We start from the raw sequence: 12,528 nt of genomic DNA, 5'->3' as shown, positions 1-12,528 counted from the left end.
AGCCAGGTTTCTCTCCTGGCATTTAAGATAATAAACTGAAGCAGTCAGTCATTTTATACAGACAACCTACACATTAAAGCACACACTCAAATCAGGTCAAACACAAACCAACATACTGTGTCAAACCGATGCAGAAACAACCAAAAATCCCAACAACTTGACGTGGATATGCATCAGAAAATGGAAAGAGGAGTTGCGTTGTCTGGCTCCTATAGCCAGCAGGAACGAATGGTGCTCGGAAAGAATTGAAAGAACTCAACAACCTCCTGCATGAAATGTCAAGAGAGTCTTATTTTTAGCGGACGCCCGTGTGATGTCTTATATCTGAAGCTGATTAAAAAAAGCAACAGACAAGAGAATATATTTCAGACTAATATAAATTCAAGAGTTTTCAGAGCTCGATTTTTTTATTGAATATTACAGTGAAGGAGTGAGCAAAGAAGAGTGACGCCTCGACCGCATATTAAACCTCAGAAGTCCCAAAAAAACAACAACAAGCCAGACCCTTCTTCTTTCCCTGCCTTCAGACCAAGCAACTCCGAGGCTCACTTGACTCGCCTGACCAGGCAACAGCGTGTCTCCGTGTGGTTCATTGTCCATTACTGGTAACTGCTGCACGCGGGAGGAGGCAAACAAAAAGCCGCCACACACTGAGCCAAATGCACTGGACAGATTTCTGTGAGAAGACAAAGGATAAACAGCAGTGGCTGCAGGCGGGAGAGAGGGATGGTGTTTGACTTCACACACTGTGCTGAAGGTGGTGCGGTCAGTGGAGTGTGTGAGCTTAGCGCAGGGAGCACAGACAGCGTGCGGCCGCTGATTGGTGGGGTGGAGATTTCGGAGCCCTTGTTCACCGGAGGGAGAGAACACAAACACATTTCACCTCCCTGGAGTCGTGTGCAGCGGCGCACAATGGCCCCCGGAGAAGACAGCGTTGGCATCGCACAAGCCGGTGAATGTGAGGATCACTTAACTACGAGAACAAGATTAATTTAGCAGGCCGACAACCACGGACATGATAGGCTACACTGAGGAAGAACCTATTTTAGCCCTAAGCAGCTGCACTGAAAGTCATTCTGCAACGATGTCATTTTTTGCTGAAATTACGAGTGTTGTACTTAGGACTCTCGTGTAGTATTTCTGACAGTTTGGTTGATTCAATTTATTTTTCAACAGCAAATAAATAAAAAAAAACTCCTTGATTTGTTATGTTCAGTTTTACTGAAGACTGTCGTCTGTCATTCTAATGACTCATTAGCCTCGAAACAAACTGAACCACATAATTTGTGTGGGGGAAAGACGGTGTGGAGTTGGTCCCGTGGGGACAATTACGAAGTTGTTTGGGGAGGGCTTCATGTCGTGACACAGAAGTATCAGCGATGTTCTTGGTCTTGCACACCACCTGAGTACTGAGGAGTTGATTTGTTTACAACAAAGTGGCTTGGATTGGTTGTAGGTTCTGTCCACTGGAGTGCAGAGGCACTTTTTCTTTGCATCACAGCTGCTGCGACACACTGATCGTCCAGTTCCTCCCACGTCTTAAGAGCAGCACAGTGTTGTAGTGGTTGGGACTGCGGCCTCACTGCAAGAGGCCTCTGGGTCTGCTTTCAGTGCAGAGTTTGCATGTTCCCTTGGTCTCCCACATTCTCCCACAAAGAGAAATTTCAGGTTGTAGTGGTGATTAACTGGGCCAAAGGTGAGCATGTCTGTGATAAACTGACAACCTGACCCGGGTGCCCAGCCTCTCGCCCACTGATAGCTGGGATCACCTTGACCCTTTCAAGAGGATAACTGGCAAAAGAGAATAAATTAATCCATTTTGATTCTGGTAAGAATAGAGTCTGGCTAGTAATTCATGATACATATGGATGTCTGGTAAATGTCAGGGATTGTACAGACTAGTGAATCATCAGCAGTCAATTAACAACTTCACAAAACGCCTCTCGGTAACAGAGAGAAGGAGGCTACACATCAACAATTTTACGGTGAATTCCAGTGTCAAAGTTATTAGACCTTGAGCTGCAGAACACGGAGAAGGTTTCAGAGAAAAACACGGCTACACTATCAAATCTCACAACTGTGGAGTACTATTAAATGCTACTGATGGTGCTGAGTTGCAGCCTGTTTTTATACAGGCTATACATATATTTATCTCACGGTATGTAGCACATGAGCTGTCTGTTCTCAGCATATGTATCAGGTCAACAATATAAATTACATTGATAGTCTACAAAGCATTGCTTTCTACTGAGTTTATATTAGTTATATTATAACTGCTCTAGCAACATTTGCTTACTGAAGAAACAATAGACCACAACAAAAAACAATAATGGTGCTAATTTCCTTTACTGGCAAACAGCTACTCGTGAAAAGACAAAAACACCTGTAGCTGCACAACACTTCATTTAAAATGATAATGAGCTGACCCAAAGTCACAGCTCATGCTGCCACTCCTGTGTTGCTTAGCAACCATTTTATGTGGTTGCCATACAGGAACCATGTTTAGGCGAAATACAGTTTTCACAGAATGTATTCAAATAAATTTAATGTTATAACAGTTATATTTATTTGACAGTTTACATCCACATCTACCCAGACACTATGACAAGCCTAACTGTTTCTGACAGGCTCTAAACTGGATTCCGATCCTTCTTCTTGCTTTGTTTACAGATGTCACCACTGTGCTACAGGACATGCAAACACACATACACAGAAAATCTACAGCCCCAGGCCATCTGTTAGTACCAGGACCCCATACGGACTCCCTTTGATTACCTGTTCACACACACTGTGAAGTACAAGCTGAGCCTTCAACCTGAACAATGGTGGCCACAAATATGGCAAAGCAAAGTTTCAGAAGCATTTATTCCTGTAATCTTTCAAAGGTGGGAGCGAGATTGTGCAGCTGAATGGTTGCCAGTCTAAAGCATTTTGACATTAAATCAAATTTCTTTCCAAAGACGAAAATCCCATTGGAAACACGGTGGCAAATTGGATTTCTACTGCACAACTGCAGACTTCTACTTTCAGCTCTGTTCTGATTAATATTGACCAGCACTGACCAAACTGACCTCAACAGTTCAAAAAAAAACAAGAAGAAAACCCCAACAGCATGATCAAAATACTGGGTTCATCATCTGCAAGCTGGGGGCTGCACATGTTCAGATGTTTTAAAGTCAGACACTGACTGGTCTCTGATGACGTCACTAATACAAACACAGCAGAAAGTAATGCTTTGCAACAGTGAAATCTATATTCTTGAACTGAAAACACATACTGAGAACAGACAGCTCATGTGCTACAGACTGTGCGCTGTAGATATGTATAGCCTGTATAAAAACAGGGCAGCAGTAGCTCAGGAGGTAGAGCGGTCATCCAATAACTGTCTATCTGTATCCTTGGGCAAGACACTTAACCCACCTTGCCCCCAGGTGTATGCTCCCTGGTGTATGATTGCGTGAGTGGTGGTTGGAGAGGCAGTAGGCGCACATTGGCAGCCACATTTCCGCCAGCGTGCCCCAGTGTACCACCACCAGGGTGTGACTTTGTGAGCGAATGAATAATGCATACAATTGTAAGCGCTTTGAGCATCTAACAATGGAAAAGCGCAATATAAAACCAATGCATTTTTATTATCATTATTATTATTATTAAACAGGCAGCAACTCAGCACCATCGACAGCGTTTAATGTTACCCCACAGAGATGGGATAGTGTAGGCGGGTACTTCTCCAAAACCTTCTCCATGTACTGCAGCTAAAGGTCTAATAACTCTGACAATGAAATTCACCAAATTATTGATGTGCATCTCTCTGTTACCGCAGGACTTTTGGTGAAGTTGTTCACTGACTGCTGTCCGGAGGATTTGGGCTGTTGCTCTGCTAGCGTTGAAGGACGCCTGATGATATGAGTATGCATTGCAGTAGTACTTTTGTTGTATTTCTGGACCGACATGTCACAGTAGTATGGGCTTCATCTTTAGTGAAGTATTTCCACACACTTGATGAACCGCTGTTAGTTTGCTGCTACAACCCACTGGGCTCCTCATCCGTCTTCTCTGAGGCGTCCATGCTGTTACTTGCTGCGTTTACATTACCCCTAGAAATGCGCAAAACCTCTCAACTACTTGATTGCATTGTCTGCTGCACATCTGCATACAAGACACTTTAGCTAACCTTATATTAGGACACTTTATCTAACCTCACACTGAGACACTTCGGATAAAATGTCTGTGTATAAATGTTTGTATAGCTCATGTAAATTGGACTGTATATTGGTCTGTGCATGTTTTTATACTTCTTTACTAACTCATTCTTATTTTATTTTAGATTGTTTTATTTTATTTTTACTCTTATGTCTATGTCTGGTTCATATATGTTCTTTCTTATATCTGATCTTGAATATCGCTAAAACACTTTTACGTGGTCCGGCATGACAGGAAGTTAAGAGAATTATGGGATATCGCGAGACGAGACTTTAAGAGATTAAAGGTCATTCATAAAACAGTTTTTTAATGGAAACACGTACAAAGAGCAATTGTACATTATTAAATTTGAGAAATATAACTGTAATGGAAACTTTTTTCATGTGAACAGTGACTGGAAGACGTGGTGCTTAAAGGCACAGCAGTGAAGTCAACAAACCAACTGGTTTACTGGTCTCTACGAACCCCTACTGTAAATGGCTCAATATTAAAACTCAACATTTTCTGATTACAACAGACTATTCTGGGGGGAGGTTTCACTGTTTGGTCTCTGGGTCCTTGTCAAGCTGCTGTCTGCTGGAGGAGAAAAGACTCAACTCAATGGTCCATGAATATTCCAACTCACAATTTAGATTCACTTAGAAATGCTCAAGTTGATATTCTCCATTTCAGCTTACTGACCTTGAGGAGAGAGTCGAGGCCTGAGCTTATTGCTAAATGAAACATTGAAGCCCAGAGGAGGGCGATAAGGAGAGAGAGGGAGCGAGACAGGCAGAAATCAAGGAAGAGAGAGGCGATGGCACTGACAATAGAGGCCGCGAGAGACGTGGGAGAAGAGGGATAAAATCATACACCAGTGCCCGAGGGCGCACACACACACACCTCTACGATGGATTCTGCCGTCCCACCATGCCTCATTCTCCGCTGCGTCAATGTCAATCAGAATGAAAATGAAAATCTTTGCGACACAAATTGGATTTGCACTGATGAAGGTCATTTCATTGGGCAAGAAGAACAGACTAATTCACGAAATGAGGATTGATTCAGACTGTTCTGCAGCTCGTTTTTTTCCTCGGCTTCATGTCTGTCTGCGGCGTGGCCGCCCCGCCCGCTGTTACCTACTGTATTTCCCAGGACACCCAAGAAGCCTCGGGCAACATTTTTCTGTGTCTGGATGCCAAACTAATTCGTCAAGATCCACAAATGGAAGTATGTGAGCTTTCTGGCCTCACAAACAGCAAAGTGTGTCCTATTTTTATTCATAGATAGATCGACAGACCTTATAAATAAATATAAATAATCATCATCACATGTCTGCAAATATGGAACTTTCCAATTTACGTTAACAAACATATTTTATGCTTTAGAAAACTTATCAGTTTTGCCTAAATGCTGCCTAAATCATCATTAAAAATGAACAAATGTGAGTCATTTTTTAAAAAAAATGCTTAGCTTAGTGTGAAGCTGCAAAAGGTTTCAGATTTAATAGCTTAACATGGATGTATTCCTTGCAGTGATTGCGATTTATAACAGCCGGATGCGAATGTGTGACCGAGCAGTGCTGACAAAGGCCTTCGGTGAATAATCAGGTTTAAAAGGTCCTGAGTAAATCATTCTACCGCGCGGGGCTAACACACCCCGATGAAAGGTTTCGACTCCAACTGTGGCTGCTTATGCCGCAGATGTATTCACTCCTTCCACAATCAGACAAATCAGGACAAAATTCCCCGCAGCCAAAAGTCGGACGGGTCAAAAATAACTCACTCAAAGGGCTCGCTGGGGTCGTCCTTCTGCAGCTCTGACGGGATGGGGATCCGTTTGTAGTACATCTCCCAGTCGAACGCCCCTCGCATGGCGTCGCCCGCCTGCGTCTCGTAGCCGAAGTTGTCGTGGTCGATGACGTCGATCATCGGACACACGATGGTCTTCCTGTTCTGGGCGATTCGGTCTGAGAGACACACGGAGACAGTTAATGACAACAGATGGTGCGGAGAACTGGTTGTCAAGCTTTGTGACCTTCTGTAGCCAAGAAATGCCTACACACACCTCCTCTTCACAGACAGCAGATGTCTGGGAGCCGAGCAGATCTAAAGGTATTTATGCAGCAGAATGATATTTTTGCTCCGTTAACCATCCCATATACTCCAGGAGCTGAGATATAATTTACTGACGGGAACGATGTGACTGATTGGTGACGGAGGATCTATTTTACGGGCGTCGCGGTGTGTTACGGACACACGCTCGGTTTTAATCAACTGGAAACAGAAAACCGCACCAACACACTCTGTCATCTAATGAACAAAGTGGTGGAATACCTGGAATTAGAGAAGATTAAACTCTGAATAAGAGGAGGATTTAAAAAAATAATAATCTGGAAACCATTTATATATTAGTTCTGTCAAATGAAATGAAAAAAAAAATCCCTTTTGTCCTTTGGAAATGAACTGGGTGAAGATGCTGGAAGCACACACCCTCACATGGAAACGAACAAACTGTCGCATACACACAATATACAACAGGTGATGAGCCCTGGCAGCTCTTTTTTGTATTAAATCAATGTGTGTGATATTGTATGGATACTTATCAGCCACAACATTATGACCACCGACGGGAGAAGTAAATAACATTGACCGTCTTGTGACAATTCAATGTTCTGCTGGGAAAACTTTTGTGTTGGATGTTAATCAGACATTTAAGGACCTACCTAGACCAGACATTGCTTTCTTGGAAATTAGACTTCCAAGCACAAACAGCCACATGAATAAGAAAGGTAGAATCTAAACTAAAATTGTCCTGTGAGGTTATGACTTAGGTGCAGGGTTGATTCAGCCATTGCATGGACCCATAGACATAGAGTTTGGGGTTTGGATTCGATGACAAGTATTGTCTTCATACATTCCTACTCTAAATTTCCTCATGTCCTACTGAAGTCCAGATTTATCAACAGGTTTGCTGAGGATTCCACAATATCTTTTGACATACAAGTGAGCATCTTGATCTGGAATCTTGCTGGGAAAAAAGACAATTCTGAGGAAAACGTCCTCTCAAAATCTTTTCTGTTTGACAGTGCGATGGATGAGTAAATGTCGTGAGGGCTAATCCATTTAGAATGGAATAACAGATCCACAGCAACATCTTTAATATGTATGTACTTCACCTTCACCCATATACCTCCTACACAAACTCGTAAGCATAAGGCGGCATATAAGGTGCGTGTTAAGCCTTAAACATTAAATTCCACATTTGCCTCTTGTGCTCATCCTGGTAGTTTCTTTCAAAGTTAAATATGAGACTTTTTCTCACCCAGCAACGGAGGCAGCCAGTTGACGTTGGCTTCACAGTGGGAGTCCAGGAAAGTGATGACTTCCCCCTTAGCGGCGGCAGCTCCGAGCAGACGGGTCCTGATCAGGCCTTCCCTCTTCTTGGTCCTCAGGATGCGAACCTTCGGCAGCCGCACCATGTACTCCTCCAGCGCCACCTTGAGGTGTTCTGAAAAGACAACAAGAGATGAGTTAAAACAGTATATAATCTAAGTGGGACGGGCTTCAAAGCCCTTGACCATGTAGGAAGGTAGTTCAGAGCTTACTGCTGCCATTAGCTGGGCACTACTGTAGACAAACCCTCACTAACATGCTCTCGCAAAGAAAGATCAAAAGCGGACTAAACCATTAGCCATCGACTATCAAACAAGACATCTGCCGCTGCCACATGCTCCACACTCAAATGTTCCCCTTTAGGCCTCTACATCATAACACACTCTCACCCATACTGGGAAAGAATATACTTTCATTTATATTTTTCTGCACTCATTGACTTTTTTATGTCTTTACTGCAGTCATTAGACAGAATCTCACCCTCAAGAGGAAAAATCCAGCCGTGAAGACTGAAAATGGAATTAAATCAGACCCTCCCAACGTGAGCAGTCATAAAATCCTTTGGCAAAAGAAAGCGCTTCTTCAAAAACTCCACTGCTGGAGCTTGACGTTCAACAGAAACTACTGAACTCAATCGTTCAATAAACAGTACAGTTTATTGTCAGTTATTGCACGGAAGAGCTTAAAAAAACAGCAGTTATTGGTTGTGTACTTGACAGCTGTACCTCCTTGGGGGATTTCATGTCTTACTCCAGTTGCAGTGACACATAAATCTCGACATAGAGGCAGACGTTGGGCCAAATGGCCAGTTTCATGTGCTGAAAACAGCGGATACACTGGAATCCTTTAGAAAGAGTAGACATATAGAGATACAAAAGGAGAGGGCCACTATAAAGAAAGCATCAATCAGTCAAGCAAAGAAAAGGCTCAGTATTTTTCTCCAATCTTTCATCACAGCTGCCTTACACAGAAATCAATGCCTCCCTGAATGAAGCCTGTAAATCATCTCGGCTCAATTCTGAGAGGTCAATGGAAATAAATAAAAACTGGAGTAGACGAATGACACATATTCGCCAGCCGACTACTGTCACATGTGTTTCTACACATCAGAAACACCATGAAAGCCCAGTATGTATAAGGTCAATATACAACGTTATCTTTCTCTATTTCCATCCTCACTGTTCATGCATCTGTCATGAGGCGGCATCTAATGCCATCCATCACCTGCCTCCATCTTGACTGGAGAAATACCACTCATCTCCCAGACTAAGGTTGTCTGAAGGTTCTCAGTCACAGTATATCGGGGAAAAAAACAAGATTAAACACAGACAACTGTATTTGTAGGGTTCCTTTGAACTTCTGAAATAGCTACTTGGGTGAAATGTCTTGAACACAGGTGGGGAGTTGGGATTTTAATTGGGACATCTGTGCTCATGTGAAACTCATGACGAGAGTCTGCACCGACTAGACACTCACCCACTATCCCAGGAATCTGTTCATACATCACGTGTGTCTCTGAATAGTGGACTGAGTTATAATCTGACAACAAACAAACAGTCTGAACATCCGTTGGCAGCACAGTGCTGTGGAGGTTTGCACTGATGTTTCACAGCAAGTAGGTTCTGGCCAACTGGGGCGATTCTGTGAGGTGTTTGCACGTTCTCCATGCGTCTGTGTGGGTTCTCTGCGGGTAGTCCGGCTTCCTCCCAAGCTTATCAAAACAATATTTTTTCCTCCAGTTTTCCTTGGCGTCATTTCAAGAATTTCTCTGTAAAGGTTGATCCATTGCAAAACCGCATTTAGTTGTAGAGAGTTTTTCCTTGCAACCATCGCCTTCAGGCTTGCTTTGGAGGTTTCAGGCCTGATTTTGAATTGAACTGAACAGATTGGAGACCTGTCCAGAGTGTACCCCACCTCTTGCCCAATGGGACAGGGCTGGGACGTCCTCCAGAGGACAAGCGGTTACAGAAAATGAATGAACACCCGTCTCCCAAAAACTTTCAACCTCAATCACGTCAGGAGATTAGTCTTTGTGGAATCAGTGGTTATTGGCGTACATCTCCTTCAGGATGGAAAAGAGGATCAAAACGGATTCCTCAAATCACAGATGAGAACGACACGACCCAGGGATGTTCCTACTAAAACCCCAACTCCCCACCAGCCATTTAGAACTTGGACAAGTGGCAAACCCTTCAAGAAACCCTACAAACAAATCCAGCTGCCGCTGTTGCAGCTTTGTTTCTTGAATATTCCAGATATGTTGTTTATCTCATTTGCTAAACACAAAGCAGATTTGGAAAGCACAAAATGTGATGCTTAATTGCTCGTTCCCTCTTCCAGGCAGATATGACTCAGCAATACATTTTAATTCATCTGTCTCCTAGAACTGTCTAACTCCATCAATACCTGCTGTCTATACAGTGACTCTGTGGAGAGTCTAGCACACATTCAAACATCCTTCAGTAAACAGTGACGCTATTTCTACTTCTACAGCAACATTAAACCACGAAGAGAAATACAAGCAACAGTAAAGCTGCTGAATTCAGGGCCCCCTTCCTTTATTGTTCTCATCACCACAAGAGATATTTATTCTGTTCAGTTTATCAACAATGAGGCGCCTTTTAAATGGTTTTATTAGTTACTGGGCCACAGTGCAAACTGGAAGTCATGTGGTATATGACCCTGGGGCCTCACAGAATTGTTTTATACTAAACTTTGATACTTCTCCGGTGCTGAACAGTAGTAAAGGTATTATCTGTTATTGCTAATCCTCTAGGTGGTTGCAGAGGGGTTGAAATGCTGCAAAAAAGTGTGCCGGTGGAGATCTTGTGCTAATGTTGAATGAGTCAACTCTCGAGCCATCCGACAGGTAAAATCCTTATCTAACCCTGATCTAATGTAGCTTTAAGCCTCACTCTAAAGCCAATCTGCTTAGGCTTAATCACACTGGCTGGCAACACCTTTATCTGGGCGCCATGGTCTGCACAAGGCCCCGACATCATCCCTGTTCATCTCGCTCCACTAGTTTCACCAACAGCCACCAGCTATTTTGAGAGCAGAGTACTAGAAGCCCTTAAAAAAACTCCATTTTAACTACTGAGAAGAGTTTAGTTCTGGGTGACTTTTAATTGGACTGCTTCCCTCACACATATTTGTCATCAGTATCACATTTTTTTTTTCAGCTTGTAAGTTGCAAGATCAATTAATTGCATTTTTTCCCTCTCTTCTTTTGTTCACCATAATTACAAGATAAGATAACGCCAGCTTTATCTTTTAATTCAACCTAATAATGGCTATTTGAGGTCTGAAAGTGCCACGGTTTCCCGAGCCTGTTTCAGTGATTAATCACGGGCGGTGCCTTTAAACACGGGTGTAAAGGTTTTCAGGCGCTGTCATGCAAGAAAAAGAAATCTCTTACTTTCGGCACATGCGTGAGGCTAACACAATTAGCGGGGCAATTTCCATAACTGTGCACAGACGTACGCTAGCAGGAGCCGTGCTGGAGCATAAAGGAAGTCATGACACTGAAAAATGTCTGATGAGAAGCTTGGCTGACTATCAATGAAATAACAATAAAAATGGGTTTCCATTAACTGATGTTACTGCCCATCTCCTTTGTATCTACATCTACATTTAAACAAGAACAAAGAACAGAAAATAGAGCATTACTGGCGGAGTACAGGCGGCCTGTCGTCACATTAATAACACATTACCTCTGTCAGTGTTCCTCATTGATAGTGGTTCGTACAAATGGCCCCGCCGTCACAAAGAACACCCCCTCCAACACAACCACTAATTGGATTTTGAATATCAGAGGAGGATGGAAGAAAGGCTGCAGTCTTGTGACGCCTTCATGATATAACCTGCAGCTGCTTAAATGGCAGAGAGAACATCTTTAGCTCTGTTGTTGTCTTCTGAATTTATTCTGTCCTCACTTCTTGTCCCTTCTTTGTTCCCTCTCTTCATCTTACCGCTCTCATTAAGCTTGTCGCTCTCCGCTCATGCTGTCTGGCAGCAGTCAACTACCGGGGAGGTACTCCTGATCCCAACAGACAGCTGAGACACCAAAGACCACAAGACACAAGGCGAGACCAGCCAAAACCAACAAACCTGGAGCCAGCAGGTCCATCCATCCAATCACCCTTTCCTTCCTCTCTCTACCGTGGTTTCTTTTTTGAACGGCACTGAGTAAATGACAGCCCCTCCACGTCGAAGCCGATGCACGTCCAGAGTGTTTGGACAAGAGCACATCAGATCAGACGTTATTAAAGCAGAGCAAAGCGAATTAAGAGCAGAGCAGTAATCAGGAGCAGGGTGAGGGCTGCTGTCTATCAAAGTGTCACAGAGGTCTCTCCTGATCAAGCCCGAAGGGCCCCGTTTGAGATGCAACCTGTCTGAAGTGCTCTGGCTCACATTAGCTCCTGTTGTGTGTGATGAAGAAAATAAAAATCAATCCCGGGAAACCAAAGGGTTATTCATTATTTACCAAACTGATAATCAACTCTGATGATGGCATTAATGTATAATGCTGCCTTTTAGGGCTGCCACACTGTTGGTGTCTTTTGCATCAACAGGTTGATCTGAAATATTATATATATATATATATATATATATATATATATATAATAACGACCACAGGTATTTCTTAAATTTTTAACTTGATGAAGAGAAGCCTCGGACAATCTTTACATAAAAAAAGTGTGGATTTCTAATTATCTAATCTCTACTTATTCAATATTATAATGAGCCATTAATGTATGCAGCAAGGCTCTGACAATGGAATAATAGCTGAGGGGCAGCGTGGGGTCAGTGTCACCGTCGCAGGAAAAGGCTCATCTTCACCTCCGTAACACGGCAATAAATCAGCCCATTAGCTATTAACTATTAGGAGATTGATTCAAGCATCTTTTGACCTGCGTGGGCTGATTCTTACACTGGGTTGATCACCTTC

General features: G+C 43.0%; 1 protein-coding gene across 1 annotated transcript in view; it reads right to left on the bottom strand.

The window, feature by feature from the left end:
• LOC125021068 (polypeptide N-acetylgalactosaminyltransferase 10-like) overlaps nt 1-12,528 on the bottom strand; it is a 94,244-nt gene that overhangs the window by 27,575 nt on the left and 54,141 nt on the right. The window contains exons 5-6 of the mRNA XM_047606888.1: nt 7,507-7,692; nt 5,968-6,151 (exon numbers count right to left, since the gene is read on the bottom strand). Coding sequence (XP_047462844.1) covers nt 5,968-6,151; nt 7,507-7,663 — 341 coding nt within the window. The 5' untranslated portion in view covers nt 7,664-7,692. The remainder of the gene's footprint in view (nt 1-5,967; nt 6,152-7,506; nt 7,693-12,528) is intronic.

This window comes from Mugil cephalus, chromosome 15 (genome assembly GCF_022458985.1).
Source record: "Mugil cephalus isolate CIBA_MC_2020 chromosome 15, CIBA_Mcephalus_1.1, whole genome shotgun sequence".
Classification (NCBI taxonomy): Eukaryota; Metazoa; Chordata; class Actinopteri; order Mugiliformes; family Mugilidae; genus Mugil; species Mugil cephalus.
The sequence above is the reverse complement of the archived record's forward strand: the minus strand, read 5'-3'. Positions and strand labels throughout refer to the sequence as shown.